We start from the raw sequence: 18,890 nt of genomic DNA on the forward strand, positions 1-18,890 counted from the left end.
TGTCTGTAGACATCACACATTTTGTGTATTCTTAAAAACTGTAAATCTTATTTTTGTGGTTTAGTGGTTTGTTAAGTTACTTTTGAATGTATAACAATATATCTAGGTCCCCCATTATACCACTTTGTGACAGAATAGTTGTAGACATGTTTGGTGAGACTATCTGTGAATTGGATTGAGCATATTCAAGACTTATGGACTTCAACTTACGATGGAATGTCAGAGGCAACATAATGCCATTTCTTTGCATCAGCTAGGTATATCAAGGGTTAGACTGAGATATAAAGGGGGAGATTCAAATTCACCTGGGACTGGAATGTTGTGAATATCTATGACTAAAGAAACAAACTATTCCATAGCATCTGTATTGGTTAAGTATCATTGATATAGTGGTTAGCACTTCTGCCTCACAGCGCTGGGGTCATGAGTTCAATTCCCGACCATGGCCTTATCTGTGTGAAGTTAGTATGTTCTCGCTGTGTTTGCGTGGGTTTCCTCCGGGTGCTCCGGTTTCCTCCCACACTCCAAAAACATACTGGTAGGTTAATTAGCTGCTATCAAAATTGACCCTAGTCTCTTTCTCCCTCTCTCTCTCTCTGGCTGTGTGTGTATTAGGGAATTCAGACTGTAAGCTCCAATGGGGCAGGGACTGATGTGAGCGAGTTCTCTGTACAGCGCTGTGAAATTAGTGGCGCTATATAAATAAATGGTGATGATAATAATAACTAGCAACCGCTGATTATTGGGCACCAGTGCTGCAGCTTTTTATGATGGATGATCTCCGTTCCTCTTTGATCAGCTGATGGGAGGGGAGTGTTAAGTCCACGGTGCATTCCTGTAGGATCTCCCCTCTCCTCTAGCCCTCTCTTGTCCATCCTCCCTATGCCTTGATGCAGGTGGATAATCAAAATTACAATGCAATTACAAAATTTGCACAGTTTTTGAAATAAAGTGACAGTTTCCACAAGCAGAATACACTACACATACGTACAACATAAAAGTCTTTAATAAATTATATTATATTACTTTATTATATCTATATGGAAAATAAATGGCACAAATTCATTGCAGACATTAAAACAGCGATGTCTGACATTTGTAAGAAGAGGATTGTTTTTGAATATAGGTCCCATTGCTATGGCTCAAAAATAAAGGCTCCAGAAACTGCATCAAGGTGATTTATAAAGCACAGGGATGGTGACACGCACCGCGCTAGACGTCCGATAAACGTAGGAGGCTTCCGGAGGCTGTAGAAGTGCTGCAAGAGGAATATTAGTGGTGATTAGAAGAGAGGGAGAGAACACACAAAAAAAGATTTAATCACGCAGAAAATGGGAAAGCATCGATTAACATGCGAGGTCCTAATACCCACCAGTCCACAAGCCCCGCTCCTATGATGTCATGGATGTGATACTCCATTCCTAATCGCAGGCTGGGGGGAGGCTTACGAGTAGCGAGGTCTGTAAGAAGGACTTCTTTATACCGAGACCTGCTGATCTGGGAGAGAATGGCCTTCCGTCCTGGGTGACGCAAGAGAGGGAAAACCATGACAGCACAAAGGAGGGAAATGACTTGGGACCACCCAGCTGCCTATAAAATACATTATTTACCTTTTATAAAATGCGAGATGAACCTCCCGGCACCAGGGACCGACAGCCACCAGCTCCCTGCGTCCCTCACAGTCAGCAGTCCTGCATGAACCAGCTGCCTGAGGATCAGATATATTGGTCAGAGTGGAAAGTATAACTGCTGTATTTGCCAGCGATCGGGCTATGGGTCATTTAAACAGGAGGTGCTTTCCCTTCTCAGAAATCACAGCGAATCATTCCATGTGATCCAAGCTTAATTGTGAACTGCGAAGGCTAAAGTGGGAATGGATCGTCGTTCCCAATGCCCAAGCATTGTCTAATCAAAGCAATCTGACTAATTTCAACCTGTAGGTGGTACAACCCCTTCTATTAAACATTTAGTTAAACAAACCCTTTCATTTGATCCATGCATTCCATGAACTTACCTTGTAGTAAATCAAGCACTTTGTACAGTCTTAAGAATGTGCCTAAGCCAGGATTCAGCCGACTACTGAGGGTTTTATATAAAGATGCAGTGAGGTTATCACATGCATAATGCCTTCATTATTCTGGCCCAATTCAAACTAAATCTGAACATCGATTTCACGAAAATTTGAATGCACAAGACGCAGCTTCCAGAAGCCAAAATGTGGATCAGGTCTTATCATTTAGGTCCGTTCTACCCAACTGTAATACAAAATTGGGGATTGAATTCGGCTGAACCGTAAAACTTGGGATTTGCTGTATTCAAATGATGTTCCATACATGTAGGTCTGTCATATTCTGCCGTTTTACCCAGTAACTTTTCTTTCACCTTCTCCATATTATTGGTGTCTACATTACAAGTAGTGCTGAGCTATTAACCTCAAAAGCTGTGTAACTGAGAACACAAACACACACACACACACGCGTGGCTTGAGGGGATGTTTGGCCGGATCTACTGGGCTTCTGTGACGAAGGACAGGAGATGCAGCTCAATCACCCGCTTGCTTATTCTGGCCCTAATTTCAATCTGTCTGTAGTGGACTCATTTCCTCACGTGATCTCTCCATCGTTGAACCGGTGTTCCTGCATTTCTTTCTTGTTGTAGCTGATCTTAGAGGAGGCAAAGAGGCTGGAGTCCAGGAACATGTGGACAATAGGGGCTCTTGAACTTCCATCGATGCTTTTGAGGGCAGCTCCACGCAAATCTTCATTCCTAACCACTAGGAAAGTGTCAGAATCGAACCCTGGCTGCACAAGGCTCACCTCACCCTTCTGCTGTAAAGTGTTCTACAAGAGGAGATAAACGGGAATAACTAAACATGAATCCTTGAACTCATCGTTCAACAACAACGAGACTGCCTCAGACTTGTCACTAGAGGTTAGAGCTGTAGTGTGAAGCAAGACAGGAAGATAATGAGGAAGGGGGAGAAGAGCAGGTGAAGTAGTCAAATAAACAGAGTATTTGCTGAAAGTTGTTTTTGAAAAGGATTATTCACTCACCAACAATCTATCTGCGCTCGTCCGGTCTCGTATGAGACTGTACATTTGATGTCTCAGAAAAATAGGGGGGAGAGAGTCATTGAACAGTTTTCGGGGGAAAAGAGCGCACAGGTACAATACAGCTTCTTGAGGGTCTTCGGTAAAATCTAGGGTAATAAGAAAGATAAATCAAACTCAGCACAATGTCTTTGTGTACGACCATATTATGCATGGTAGACGTTAACACTGAAAGCGACTTTTGCTGGGTCACTGCAATAAAGAACATTTATATAAGCAATGGTGTTGTTGATGGTTGCTCAACCATATCTGTTATTATACCCAGCCAGCCATGAATTTCGTAACAGCTCAGTGACAGAACAAGGTGTGTTGGCACCTGTTTAATTTACAGTCTCTGTTTGTACTGTTGTTTTACTTTTCCCCTTGTAGCATTATAACAATGGACTGTTCAGTGGTGAACTTTAAATCAAGGCAGCTGTCTCTGTGGGGGAGAATCAATTCTCAGCAGTAATTTTTTTTAACACTCCGGTAAGTGATTTTAACGTGGTTTTCACTCATTCTGGAGCGCATTATTTAAATCTAATTTTAAGGCACTGTTTTGTTAGCGAAAACAGTCCCATCGCGGACAAGTAGACGATCTATTGAAAGTATAAGGAGGGAGGGAGAAGCGTTAAAAGCTATTCAATTCTTTATTAACGTGGCGTGGTGTCTAATCGCCAGTTTTATCTCGCACCTCTCATGGCTGTGCAAAAAATGAAAAACATAAGAAAACTATTGAAATCATGTAAAAATTTAAAAAAAAAAAAAAAGAAGAAGAAAAATTATGATTCTCAGTAATGTATAACATGCAAAAGGTGAAATTTGTTTACAAAAAGCCTGTAAAATGTTTTTTTAATAAACACAACTAATATATGTATGTACTAATGTGTTTTGTCATGGTATAGATAATTGTATAGTAAAAAAAAAAATATATATATATATATATATATATAGTAAAAAAAAGTGCTGTATGTAGATATTATAAAATAGAAGGTTGTGTAATGCAATACTAATGTATGCCAATGTTGTTTTTTTTTATTATAAATGGCCGCGTTAAACCCTCCGCTCCACTCCCCTAAAAATTCACAGGCACCAATGGTTAACGCGCTACCTGTTTTTATTTGAATACCACGATTTTTAACTTTACTTTAGGTAAAAACGGCCGCAATTGCACGTCCAAATCCGCGCTGAGAATTGAATAATCCCCTTTGTGTAGCATGTTCTGTAAAACAGAAAGTGTAATTTAAAACACGATTCCTCTAAGTTAGAAACCCCGATTTAACACCCCCCTAAACGAAAACCCTGCTGCCTGAGGGAGATGCCTAAGTTTGCAATGGTAGATGCACCAGGTGAGGTACATGTGTCCTCTGGTTATTCCACTACCTGGATAGGGTGAGGGGACCACATTTAACTCTGGCTTCAGGCTCCCGTTCTCATTTCGTTGTTTCTTTAATTTGAACGTGTCACAGATCAGCTTCCGCTTGCGGTCCATGGAGGGGAAGGGGATAGGGGTAAGGGAGGGAAAGTCTGAATTCCTGCTAAACAGACAAAGAAGGGGTGAAATGAGACAATTATGTAATATATGAGTTATATGAAAAATCTGAAAGTAATTAGTGGGATAGTCAAAAAAATAAATAAATCTCAATTTAATCTATTGTATTATTTTTACCTACTATGACGAGTTACCTTTCCTTATAAATAGAGCAATGTGTTGTTTAAGAGAAGCAATGCACATTAAATTCCCTGTTTACCAGAATAAGATTGTAAGGCTACTAAAAAAATAATTGTAATAGCAGATATATAATATTTGCAAGAGCGCTTCAATATACCACAGCAGCCCAAATCACATCAACAGGAGAACCACCCTCCTAAAACAATAGAATAGTAGACAAGATGCAACAATAAGCGCTAGGTATATGTCATACGAATAATAGTCCCAAATACACTTCAACAGTCCAAAGGAAATTAACTCCTTATGATTCCTCTTTTCCTCTCCTCCGTTTCGTACTCCTCAAATGTGAGAACCGTCAGGGAGAAAAGAAACGTATATAATAGTGAACTAAGTCACAATATAAATATTCTATGGTATCCAAAAGAATACCTCACCAAGTGGGGAAGGAAAAAAACACCCCAAATAACTTCAGTGAAAAGGCAGATGTAGAGTCAATCACAGGTTCCATTAAACCCCTAATAGTAGTATGCTTACATCAATCTTGGATAATAAAGGTATTGTCACATCTCTTTTGAATGAATTTCCACACCAAAAGGTCTTGTATCTTCTCTATTTCTATCTTTCACGACAGATTGTACTAGAGATAGAAGAACGCAATCTAGGTACATTACTTTGAAACAATTTATTAAAATAATAAAAACAAATTGCCCCTACCAGATGGTGCAGGAGACATAGCATATATACAGGACCAGAATGGCTCCAACACATGTAGATCTCACAATACTGCAACTGCCGGGGTACACTATATTCACAAACACATTTCAATCCTCCTCTGGGACCTCCTTTGGACTATTGAAGCTTATTTGGGACTATTATTCATATGACATATACCTAGCGCTTACTTTTTCATCTTGTCTAATATACTAAAAAAATAAGTAGGGAGTTGTTGGAAGCTCACAAAGAGTTTCCACCACATTAGTGCATATAAATGAAAATATCACAAGATATATTTTGGGTTAGGTGACTGTATATTTCTAAAGAACAGAACACTCTAATGGACAAAAGCGCAAATAAGAAGCACACATAGAAGGCATGATACTTGTGAACATCACAATATGTTCTTATGCTGACTTTTCCGTCAAAACTTATTTCTGGTCAGTCTTTCCCAACATTTCAAATGTTTGTTCCACTGTTTGTTGCAATGCTTTGGTTTTGAACACAAACATTTAAAACAGGAAACCTATTTTTCCAGAACTTATGCGCACAGATTAGCATGATTTATGGATGCATGCTGATATAACCCCTATGCTGCATATATCAAATAAAAGAGAGAATAAGGTGGCTTTTAAGGACTGAGTAATCTTCATGGGGGTTTCTAGTCTAAATTAAAATGTAAAAACTATGTGAGCTTTACACATAAGGGGCCTGATTCATTAAGGATCTTAACTTGAGAAACTTCTTATTTCAGTCTCCTGGACAAAACCATGTTACAATGCAAGGGGTGCAAACTAGTATTCTGTTTTGCACATAAGTTAAATACTGACTGTTTTTTCATGTAGCACACAAATACTTGATAGCTTATTTGTACAATGAAATTTAAAGTTGATATTTGTGTGCTACATGAAAAAAACAGTATTTAACTTATGTGCAAAACAGAACACTAATTTGCACCCCTTGCATTGTAACATGGTTTTGTCCAGGAGACTGAAATAAGAAGTTTCTCAAGTTAAGATCCTTAATGAATCAGGCCCAAGATTAGTATAAATAAGCATACTTAGACAAATGTCTAATAAACATAAACTACTACAATTATAGCACATCACTAAAAACACATTACTATACGAGGTAGATGCTATCATATAGAGATTTTAGGAGAACACAGATACTTTTGGAAGCTAATAGAGTGTATATATTATAAGTATATTATAATATAGGAGCTATACATCAGACCCAAATGGTAGGAAAGAGGGCTGGACAGTAAAGATAGTTGGGGGGTTTATAATTTTGATGTCTATATAAACACTACACCCCTAGCTCACAAACTGACAACTTGTGGCTCTTGTGCAATTGTAAAAGTTAATGTCTCACCATGCCCCGCCTACCTGGCATGCTGGTACTTTTAGTTCCACAATAGCTGGAGCCACTAGTTGGCTGCACCAGCCTGATCCAGGGACATAATAAATCGATAGCTATTTATACAACTCTCCCCTGTAAACCTACCTCCAGTCTCTCCTCCGCACTTCTATACATGATACATGATATAAAGCGTACGAGAAGTGTCTCCACCACTGCAGGGCTGGACGTTAGCGAGCAGCCATTTTCCCGAAGATCAAGTCCTATCTGGAGCTATAGAGTTAAACAAAGATGGTTGCACAAAACCGCAGACAAATCAATGTGATATTATTTTTCCTTTAGTGTCAGTACTACATGTATGAAGCGGAAACGAATGTGCATTAAGGGGCCTGGTACATCCGGGGACTATTTCACCCACAGAGATGTAGAGGAGATATGGAGTCAGATACACAGACACTGAGGGACAGTGCAGGTGAGGACTTGCACTGCTTCACAATGGTGTTATTGTGCAATATATACCTGGAGGAACTGCCCTTGTCCTATATCAGGTTTATTGTTATGATAGGGAACTCTAGACTAATTGAAAAAATATATATATAATGCATGCAATTGCCTTACAGCAAAATAGCAAATAATAATCTGATAGACCTACATTTAGAGTATATAGCACTGATGTGGGCTACTTCCTAAGAGTTGCCGCCAATATTAGTGAACATATACACTGATCAGCCACAACATCAAGATAAGTGAAGTGAGTAACATTGATTATCTTGTTACAATGGCACCTGTCCAGGGGTGGGATATATTAGGCAGCAAGTGAACAGTCAGTTCTTGATGTTGATGTGTTGGAAGCAGGAAAAATGGGCGAGCGTAAGGATCTGGAGGATTTTGACTAGGGCCATATTGTGATGGCTAGACGTCTGGGTCAGAGGATCTCTAATATGGCAGGTCTTGTGGGGTGTTCCTGGTATGTAGTGGTTAGTACCTACCAAAAGTGGTGCCAGGAAGGACAACTGGTGACCCAGTGACAGGGTCATGGGCGTCCAAAGCTCATTGATACACATGGGGGTGAAGGCTAGTTCGTCTGGTCCAATCCCACAGAAGAGCTACTGTAGCAGAAATTGCTGAAAAAGTTAATGTTGGCTATGATAGAAAGGTGTCAATTCAGCTTGCTACGCATTGGGCTGTGTAGCTGCAGATCGGTCAGAGTGCTCATTGTGACCTGTGTCCACCGCCGGAATGCCTACAACAGGCACATGAACGCCATAACTGGACCATGGAGCAATAAAGATGAAGAACCTGGGCAGATCCAGTTGAAACGTGTGTTTTTTTTATATCATGTGGACGGCCAAGTGTGTGTATTGTTTATCAGGGGCAGAGATGGCACCAGGAGGCACTATGGGAAGAAGACAAGCCGACTGAGGCAGTGTGATGCTCTGGGCAATGTTCTACTGGGAAACCTTGGGTTCTGTCATTCACGTGGATGTTACTTTGACACGTACCACTTACCTAAACATTGTTGCTGATCAAGTACACCCCTTCATGGCAGTGGTATTTCCTGATGGTCTCTTTCAGCAGGATAATGCGTCCTGCACACTGCAACAATTGTTCAGGAATGGTTTAAAGAACATGACAAAGAGTTCAAGGAATTGAGTTGGCTTCCAAATTTCCCAGATCTCAATCTGATCGAGCATCTGTGGGATGTGCTGGAAAAACAAGTCTGAGCCTCACAACGTACAGGACTTAAAGGATCTGCTGCTAATGTCTTGGTGCCAGATACCACAGGACACCTTCAGAGGTCTTGTGGAGTCCATGCCTCAATGGGTCAGAGCTGCGTTGCTGCCACAAGGGGATCCTGCACAACATTAGACGGGTGGTTTATATGTTGTGGCTGATTGGTGTAAGCTGACGAGTGAGGTTAAGCTCCTCCATTAGAGCCCCTAAAGCTTATCAGGGTCGGCATGCAAGGGCAAGTTTTCTTCAGTTCCCCTTGTACAAATTATGCTATAAAGTGCTTTTATTATTTGTAATTGTTAGATTTTACAAAAGATGTTTTTTTCCCTGTTAGGAAATTGGCTGCTTAAGGGAACTAGTTATCCTCAAATTATTTCAACATTATATACAGCCCTTATAAGCATGTGTGGCCCTCTAACATTGAAAAGCGCAGCGTGTTACCCTTAATTTAAGTAATATGTTAAAACAGTACATTTGATCAAAGAAAGAGACACACTATGCCCTTAGAATGGATCCCAGACGCATAAAACACCTTTCGTATTTCCCTGCATGTCTCTCAAACTCCCACTCAACCCTAAATGCCTGTAGAACCCCCCCCCTCCATAATGCCCACTCACCCAAAACACCACCATAAGCATTTTAGAACCACATTTACCCTAAAATGGCCTCATACCTCCCACTGGCACTAAAACAACCCCCAGCCACCCTATTCACTAATATAATAAGAGCTTTAGTGACGGATGAAGCATGGTGGGGTGACACGGGACCTGGAGGTCACATGTGTAGACTTATGTAGCTTTTAGCTTGCCCCCCTCTGTTACAATACATCATTGTACAGGTAGTGGACAAAAAAAACATACAAAGAACAATATAAAGTAATTTAATAGGTCATTGGGCCACCACCTTCCTGTATGCACTGTGGCAGGAATTGTCCGGAATTAACTGCACCGAAATCATGGCCGGAAAATCCACTCCACAATGTTACAGAACCATCAGAACCCTGTCACTGTTGGAAACAACCACTCAGGGCTGCAGAGTTCTTTAAGTAGGCACCACACGTGTACTCATCCATTTGTCAAGAACATAGTGAAGGATGGTTCATCTGAATATCTTCCATCACTGCTTAGCAGCCCATTGCCTGTGCTGTATGCACAAATTAACTTGCAAACGTGCATTGCTAGGTATGAAGAGTGATTTATGCACTACAGCACAAGTATGGCATCCTGCACTGAGCGTTCTCATCAGATCGTTTTTGATTGCAGTTTCTTGCCTGTTTTGTCTTGTACTTTGAATGAATGCGCAATATCACAATCCTGGAGTACGCTTTTCCGCCCACTTTGTTGATGACGTTTTACCGTCAGAATTCCATGCTGACATGACCTTAGATACTGTTGCATGTTAAACATTAGCAAGTTCAGCAGTTTTGGTCACTGACTCTCCTGCCAAACATGCTCCAACAATCACCCCTTCTTTCAAGGTCACTGAGGTCTCCTCTTGCAGCCATGCTGTGCATAATTACAGACAATGAGGGCAGTCCATCATTTGTATACATGACTCCAATCATGGTAGAATGCTATTTGCTTTACACATGAACTACAGCCTTTGCATTCAGTGTGCAGTGTTCTCCCAGCACCTATTTCCCGGGTCCTCCTCCCTCTGTTTTTACTTGCCACCCGGCTCTTGGAGCCCAACGGAGTCCTATTATAATAGAATAAACCATTGTTTCTCCTATTGGAACAGGCAGTATGTAAGCACTACAGCCAGCAGTGTGTGTTAGACCACTGACCACCAATCTGACCAGTCCTGTTGGCAGGTGGGGGCAATAACCACCAACATTTTATTACAACTGCCCCACCTGGCAAAGTTTTATGGGGAGAACACTGATGTGCTTCCCTCATTTTCCCAGAAGTTTACATTGTATTAACAATTTTCACAAGTAAAGTCTGTGAAAAGCTGTCGGGAAACTATGTGTGGAAGATTTTCAGCTTTTTAAATATATCGGTCAGAGACTGGCTCAGCTATATGACTTCTGAATGTTCACATCTCAGGAAGGGCCCCTTATGTTGTGGCTGTGGAGCTAGACACAGTCCTGCTGTTTCTGGACTCTGGGCTGGAGCCCTTAAGAAAGATGTCTCCTTCTATGCAGATGACACTATCCTGTACATGGCAGACCCACCACCATCTCTCACTGCAGCCCTTATAATTATTGGTAGCCATGGACTCTATGCAGGACTCTGTTATCTGAACTAAATCTATTATCTTGCCATGAGATTTTTTTTTTGCCCTGCTACTGAAAAAAAGCAAAAGAGTGCAGGAGTCTTATAGTGTAGTAAATTAATATACATATTTCTAGAACTATGAAAGTACAAATTAGTTACGTAGAAACAGACGTATAGACAATTGCACGTACATTAAAAACAATTGCTGATTGGAGTTCCTGCGGCCAATTCACAAATATAAACCGCAGGTTGCAGTTGTAGTAAGTGCGTTTGGGGGACACCAGTAATGCATGCAGCAGTTGCGTTAATCATTCTTAGGTTCTTTATGATTACCGTTTACTTTTTTGTAGATGCTGCATTTACGTTGTTTTTATAAACATTTTGATGTTACATAGTTTCTAGTAAAATATTTTCAAGGAGTGCTGCAATTGGGTTTATTTAATTCCCTATGTACACTCTGTTTTTCAGTGAGGCCCCCTAAAAGAGGCATTGAGCAGGATCCCTCCGCTGCCCCACAGACAAAGTATCCTCACATTTCCTCTCCGCCTTTAAGAACGCACCACTCCCTCTACCAGGGTCCTTTCCCGTTCTTCAGGCTGCCCTCCCAAGTCGGTTCCTTCTCACTGGATGAGAATCGTTGCTACCACGGTGACGCCAGACGTTTGCGCTATTTTCGCCCCCCTGCCGGTTTGGACGGGAACGGTGCCTCGCTGGGATGGGACGTGATGGAGGGATTTGACGATCGCTACGTGCGGAGGAATGAAGATGAGAAAGAGGGCCTGCTGCACATTTTGACATGGCTTAAAGACAATAGAGGACTTCTGGAAGGACCCAGCCGTGGTGACAGCAAGAGGTATGAAACATGGGTGGAATTAGACAGGTGCTGGGAGAGTTCTCCAGTTTATGTGGGTCTGAGAGGAATTAAGCCACGATAGTGCATGCTAGGGATGGGGGTCTTGCAGAAAGAAAGACAACAGCACACAATAGAGGTGTCTAACAGGAAGGAAGTCACAAAGATGTGAGGTAGGGACATGGGTCTTACAAGAGTGCAAGAATGTGCAGAGGCAATCAATGTAGGTTATACAAGGACTAAGGCAAAATATTGTGTGGTGAGATCAAGGGTCACATAAGAACCAAAAACAATAGTTCAAGGCATTATGGGGATGATGATTGTATAGGAAGAAATGCAACAATAGACTGAGTAAATGTGTAATATATTTATGTGTATAGAGAGGGAGCTTTAGACAAGTACACTAATAACTTTGTGTAAGAGAACAAGGGAGTTTGGTGCTTCAGAAACACCAAAAATAAGTTACCTGTAACAGTTTTGCTTTTCTCCAGACCAGTGGACCGAGACTTTGTCACCTGGCGCGGTCACCTCACTAAGATTCTGTGCACCCCGTATGAAAACCAAGAAGGCTGGATACTGGCAGTCACATTGTTCAAGGGAACCCTGTACATCAGTGAGAGAGAGACGGCCGCTGCATGCAAGAAGAGGAAGGCGAGGACCCAGGAGCAGGAAAAGCTCATGTACTCCGGCTACAAGTTTGAAAGCTACCTGTGTGCTGGTCTGTTTCCACTTTCCCATCGTCTCACTTGTGTTCCTAGATCTAGTATTGTTAGGAATACGTACACAACATTTGGTTTGGCTCACCTTTTTTTTTCCTCCCCACTTAAGCCAATGCTCACTATATATCTGTTTGCGAAACACATTAACTGTTGTTGTTCGGTATCCATTTATCATAGAAGCTTACATCAGTCGTTAGTGACTGATTTTCTTCTCTGTAAGCAGGTTATGTGCCCATACTGTACGTTTGGTAGAGTGACAGGTTGTGTCCTCTTCCAGACTCCCCCGACACCTCTCCCTGCCCGTCTGAAGTGGTGAACACCAACGAGGCATTTTGCAGCGTCTTGCTGGGGCGCCTGAAGTCCCACACTATCCTGCTGTCAGGAGAGGTGGACTGCTCCGATCCGTCCAGTGCTAATCCATCCCCTCCGTCCTCCTACGTGGAGCTGAAGTCAAGCGCCCAGATCCGAAACCCGCACCAACAGCGCAGCTTTAACAGGTATCGCAGTCGTAAATCTTTCCTCTGTTGCGATGTATGGTAAATCCATGCTTCACTCACTACAGCTATTATCTTGTCGTTCAAAAGCTTTTGGAGTATTTATCCCAGGGTTCGTGGTCTGAAAATCTCCCATCTTGCTATTCGTTCTGTGTGCCAGTGTCCTACTGTAAAAAGCCAGTGGATAGGGCATTGATTCACTTGGGTGGGGTGTCCTATAAATAGTATTTTCCAGGTGGACATTCTTTTAAGCCCCCCCTTCGCCCCCACTCAAAGGAAACATTATCGGTAAGGCACTATCGCTGCACATTGTTCTAGTGAAAAAAAAACCTGGAGAGACTAAAGGGTATATTTACAAAATTGCGGGTTTGAAAAAGCGTAGATGTTGCCTATAGCAACCAATCGGATTCTAACTGTCATTTTGTAGAATCTACTAAATAAATAACTAGAATCTGATTGGTCGCTATAGGCAACATCTCCACTTTTTCAAACCCACAGTTTAGTAAATTTACCCCTAACTGTTTAGCTACAGTTTTATGGAGGTGCCTGTAGATGGTGCTGGTGTAAGGCATTTCTATCAGAGTAAATTTACACCGAGGTAGCCAAATGTAAAAATAATTAAATAGAAAATAACTTTTTAGAAAAATATGGGGTAACAAATGACTTAGTATTTATTGCGGTAACTGGTGTGTAATGGTGCAGATGCTTTTTGCAATATAACCTCAATATCACAGCTATTCGAATTTTAAATCTGTGCAATGGATTCTCCACTAAAACCTTAACTGCATTGCAATAAACCATACACAATCTACTCCCACTTTATGTATGACAGATACGGTGTAAAATGTACATTCTCAATAAATATAAATCTATCCAATGTGATCTTTCTAGTTTTGAGCATTTTAAGCCATTTTCTTTAATACTGTGCTTTTGCAGATGTGGTGCTATGTGAGCGTCTCTCTCAGATGTGTGTGCGCTTCTTTTCACCAGGTACAAACTCCTTAAATGGTGGTGTCAGTCTTTCCTCCTGGGTATTCCCCTCATCGTTGCTGGATTTCGGGATCCACAGGGAAGAATCGTAGCTCTACAGAAGTATCGAACGTCAGAAATCCCTCATTTAGTTCGGGTAATTTAGAGGTCGCAGTAATGTTGTTTTTTTGTTTTATCACTTGTAAACACAGACGTTGTTATCTCCATCTCTTTTGGGTTTTTTATGTTAATCAAGTGGAGACAAAATAGGATTTTTATTCTTATGGAAAATTTGTTTCTTCTAGTCCATTGGGGATCTCCGGGGATAATTGGGTTTTAATGATATAGGTATGTGGCACTTTAAGAAAGTTGTTAGTTAGCCCTAGCTCCTCTCCCTCTACACCCCCTCCTGTTTATGCTTCAGTTTGTTTAATCAAGCCCCACAGAAAAAGAGACCATATCGAGAAAAACAACAGAAAAGAGAGAACAACATTCTCTTAAACAAAAAAAGACAATATGTCAAATAAAAAGAGAAACCAAAGCGAAGCTGTCCCCAATGGACTAGGCAAAACGGATTTTAAGTAAGTATAAAACTCCTATTTTCTCTCGCATCCAATTGGGGGACATCCCAAAGCCTACATAACAGGTGGGAACGCTCAGAAGAAACAACACAAAGCTCCTTTCTCCCAAAACCTGAAGCACCTGATGCAAACACATGAAACTTGTAAAATCAAGTAAATGTGTGAACAGGTGGCCGCACAACACAGCTGCTCAGTCAAGGTATCATTCCGTACACCCAGTAAGCACTTGGGGACCTCGTGGAGTGAGCCTGAAGATTATTCGGCACAGGTCCTACGTACAACACACAGACTACATCGAGAGAACGAAGAGAAACTTCGTCCTCCGAAGATCGTCATTTGGTCAGGGCAGGGATGACAATGTGCTGACTTATGTGGAATCTTGACACCACCTTAGGGAGGAATGAAGGCTTGGTACGAAGAACTGCCCCATCATGAAAAATAAGAAGAGATTTGCATGATAATTCTGCAAGCTCTGAAACTTCTAGCTGACAAGATGGCCAAGAGAAACCCAAGTCAAAAACTTTAAATCCACCGTTTCTAAGGGTTTTAACGGGGAATGCTGTAAAACATTTAACACAAAGTTTAAATCCCAAGGCTCTAACGGAGAAACATACAGAGGTTGTACCTGAAGCACCCCTTGAATGAAAGTTTGTTCATCGGGCATCATAGCAAGTCTTCTTTTGAAAGAAGATCGAAGGAGCCAACACCCACTAAGGCACAGACCACATCCAACCCATCCTGCAGGAACATAAGCAACTTGGACAGCCGAAAAGAAGAGGTTTGTACCTCCTCTTTTCACACCAGCCAATATATGTCCTTCAGACATGATTATATATTTTAGTTGAACTCTGTTTTAACCATGCGCAAACCCTTAGCTCAAAGGATCATGGCTTCAACAGCCACGCTGTTAAAACCAGACGTTCCTAACCAAGATGATAAAATGGTCCTTGACATAATAGGTCTGGTCGTAGCTGCAGGCAACACAACTGACCCCCCGCCCTGGAGAGAATGTCAATGTACCAAGCCCTCCATGGAAATCCAGTACCACCAGAATGACCGGAATGTCCTCTCTCTAACTTTAAGATATGCAGAAGCATGGCTTCAGGTGGGTATAGGTAAACTTAGCGGGACTGCCAAGGAACGGACATTTCGTCTAATGAGACAGACAGAGGATCTCTGGCCCGAGAGCAGAAGAGCTGGACTTTGTGGTTCAACTTCGACACTATCATGTCAACGTCCATTTGACCGGACTTGTCTACAAACTGGCCAAACTCCTCCGGATGGAGGGACCATTCCCCGGGATGCAGAGTCTGTCTGCTGAGAAAATCGGCTTCCCAAATTTTCTACCCCCTGGGATGAAAAATTGCCATGACAGCTTGAGCGTGAGATTTGGCCCACAGAAAAATCCTGTGTGTGCACATAGCTAAAGGAGTCTTGGTACCACCCTGGCAATTGAGGTATGCCACAGTCGTGGCATTGTCCAACTATCTTCACAACCTTACCCTGCAGCAAATGTTGCGTGCTGATCAGATTGTGGAACACTGGTCGCAGTTCCAATACATTGGACTCCAAACAAAGACCCTGAAACCAGGTGTGAAGACAGATGGCACCCTAACTACAAAGGCTGGCATGCTTTGTAATAAAGATCCAATCCCAGATCGAGAAGGCAGATTTGTTTTTCTGCAGCAAATGATGAACTCGAGGAGAAAGACGGAACCGGTGGGAGCTGTTCCACCTAGACAGGAGTTCAAGCTGGAATTCCCGTGCCTTAAAAGTCAATACCATCTTGCCCAGAACCCTCATGCAGAAGAGTACAGAGGTCTGTTTGACAGCTAACAGAGATCTTACCATTCTCTGTAAAGCCTAAATTTTGCCCAGAGGCAAGAACATCCGCTGTTGTTGGGTGTTGAATAGAAGTCCCAAAAAGATCATCTGTTGGGTGAGTCAACTTGCATTTATTGGAGTTGAAGATCTAACCTTGGAACTCCAGAGTCTGGGTCATTACCTGGATGTGGGACAGGAGTAGCATTGGTGATTCCACCTATAGAAGATTGTCCAGGTAAGGGATGATCTTAATCCCCATGGAGCGCAGCCATGACTGCTATGATCCTTGGCAGAATGTCCATCACGCCAACTGCTTGTCTGCTGACTTTGGAGTCCGACACCAAGCAGACCAGTCCTGACGTCCACCCCCAGGGGTGATCTGCAGCGTGGACAACAGACTTCTGGATAAGTGACCAGTAGAGTACTGACCCAGAGACGTGCCTGAAGATCGAAAGGATCAGAACCTGGACATCTTTGGTTCGGGAGAACGGAGAGGAAGAAAAGTACTTACCTCCTGATACTTACCTCCATGATTGACTGATAATGGTGTCAAGCCAAGGCTGAAACAAAACACCCCCAGAAAAGGGAATTGTTTCAAGAGCCTTTTTATACTTCACATCAACCTCCCAGGACTTAAGTCAGAGAGTCCAACCAACAGAGAACGCAGAGGCAGAGATATTTGCCCCAATCAGTCTCACGTCCAGGGCTGCTTCTCCCAAGAAATCCGCAGCTCTCTGAATCTGTTCCACCAAGGGACACCTGTTCTGTTCAGAGTGCTACAGCTTTGTTAACCCACATTAACAAAGCGGTCCGCAAGAAGGCACCTGTCGCCACGAAAATGGACTTAAGGACGTCCTCAACCATACGGTCTGTGCCGTCCTTAAGAGTGGCTGCATTGGGAAAAGGGATGGTAGTCACTTAGCCAACCTTGCAACTGGAGTGTCCACATGTGGAAGCGCCTCCCATTTTGCGAGAACCCCAGGGGGAAAAGGATAACGAGACTGCAGCCAACGGGACACCTGGAACTTACAATCCGCTGAAGACCAAGGCTCCCCCAACAAATCCTCCAACTGGGATGAGAATGGAAAAGACTAGACTTTGACCGTATTGCAAATAAAGAAGGCTCCGATGTCTCGGGGACTACTTCCTTAGGAATCTCCAGCACCTGGCGCACAGCCTGTATTAAATCTTCTACCTCCTGATGGTCAGAAGGAACTTCCTCCACAAAAGAGGAGTTCTCCACATCAGATTCAACCACCTCGCCCTCCTCCTGGGAAGAACAATCAGAATTTATTTTCCCTGCCGGGGCACCTTCACCCGCCTACTGTTACGGTAGGATTATGACGTGGCGGATTTCTCTAATGAAGAGGAAACGAAAACCAAGCCCTGTACCGAGCTTGCAAGACCCCGTACCCAGGCCGGGTCTGCAGAATCCGTGACTACCAAGTCCAACTGGACCCTGGCTCAGCGAACCAAGAACAGGATCCACCCCACTTGATAAAGAGGCAGGGGAACACTTCTGGTCTCCTGCGCATTGTTAATCAGCCTAAATTAGCCCACTCAGGCAAGCTCCATGCAGGAGCTGCAAATGCAGTCACCGCTGCTCCCGGCATATGACCACAGAATGAGACCACAGACACGGATCACATGCCGGCAAGTAATGAATTTAAAACAATAAACAACAATAACCAGGGGTTGCTGAACAGCCCCAAACGTCTGATACGCTGGGGCACTTAAACTGAAGCCTAAACAGGAAGGGGGATAACTAACAACTTTTTTTAAAGTGACACACACCTCGCTACACTATACCCTAATATGTCCCCCCCGTTGGATGTGGGAGTTATACTCCCATGAGATTATTGCCTGGGCACATGGACTCTTAGAAAGATGGATGACAAAGTATGGATGGAAGAAGGTAGAACATGTTTTCCTTTCCACTTTTCGAACATCCACAGCGCTTGCTTAACGTCAGAGGTCAATGGTCTCTGAGAGTATATCTCTCCTAGGTTCCCATCAGAAAAGCTGGGGAGATGGAGATAGACAGGTGTGCGCACATAGCCGGAGAATATATAAATAACACATTCCCACTTGTGTAGGGCGACAATCAGAGCTGGGATCCCGCCACGTGCATGAATTTCTGCAACGCTTTTCTGACTCATATCAAGAAAGTGGTGAGCACCGATGACCCGAGGTGAGATCCTTGTATTACGGAGCATGTCTGCCCGTCTGTTGCTCTCACAGCCTTGTCACAAACCTTTTCTCCTTCCCAGGGTGGTCTATGTCTTCTCTTGGGAGGTAGGTTCAGACATCACATTCACTGTTGAAACGGACCCAGAATACGTGATCCTCCCAGACTGGTACGTGCAGGCGATATCACAGTGATCCAGAGATTCCGACCTGGCGTTGAAGCTAAGTATATTATTGAGGATTCTACAGGGTATAAAGCCACTAGGTCAAGCTCACATACTAGACCTGGATCATCACAAATCTGTGAACTGGTGTCATGTCTTCTGTGAGGAAGGAGAAGCTCGTGTAGCACGCACCCTCAAGTGACCAGGAAAGACGCAGTATTGGATTCACATGTGAAAGGTGAACCAGGGGCTGGTCCTCGTTTTTAAAAGTTTGCATAAACTGGAACCATGTCATTAAATTTACTTTTGTTATAA

General features: G+C 42.7%; 2 protein-coding genes across 9 annotated transcripts; one reads left to right on the top strand and one right to left on the bottom strand.

Moving 5' to 3' along the window:
- Positions 1-988: 988 nt before the first annotated feature.
- On the bottom strand, positions 989-7,088 carry WHR1 (winged helix repair factor 1). 8 transcript variants are annotated; one of them, XM_075186560.1, is made up of 8 exons: positions 6,982-7,066; positions 5,296-5,398; positions 4,473-4,624; positions 3,054-3,199; positions 2,608-2,840; positions 1,611-1,708; positions 1,373-1,520; positions 989-1,258 (listed from the first exon to the last, which is right to left on the bottom strand). In XM_075186560.1, coding segments are annotated over exons 2-8 (825 nt in total). In that variant the 5' UTR covers positions 5,298-5,398; positions 6,982-7,066; the 3' UTR covers positions 989-1,212. The 8 variants fall into 8 exon arrangements, with proteins under 8 accessions (XP_075042661.1, XP_075042664.1, XP_075042662.1 ...); XM_075186563.1 differs by having other exon boundaries at positions 4,473-4,627; XM_075186561.1 differs by lacking the exon at positions 6,982-7,066 and adding an exon at positions 6,864-6,967.
- A 111-nt stretch (positions 7,089-7,199) lies between these two features.
- DXO (decapping exoribonuclease) lies at positions 7,200-18,890 on the top strand. Its single transcript, XM_075186557.1, has 7 exons — positions 7,200-7,306; positions 11,256-11,640; positions 12,129-12,355; positions 12,634-12,853; positions 13,841-13,976; positions 18,321-18,415; positions 18,495-18,890. The coding sequence occupies exons 1-7, from the start codon at positions 7,270-7,272 to the stop codon at positions 18,604-18,606; spliced, it is 1,212 nt and encodes a 403-aa protein (XP_075042658.1). The 5' UTR covers positions 7,200-7,269; the 3' UTR covers positions 18,607-18,890.

Source organism: Mixophyes fleayi, chromosome 9 (assembly GCF_038048845.1).
Source record: "Mixophyes fleayi isolate aMixFle1 chromosome 9, aMixFle1.hap1, whole genome shotgun sequence".
Classification (NCBI taxonomy): Eukaryota; Metazoa; Chordata; class Amphibia; order Anura; family Limnodynastidae; genus Mixophyes; species Mixophyes fleayi.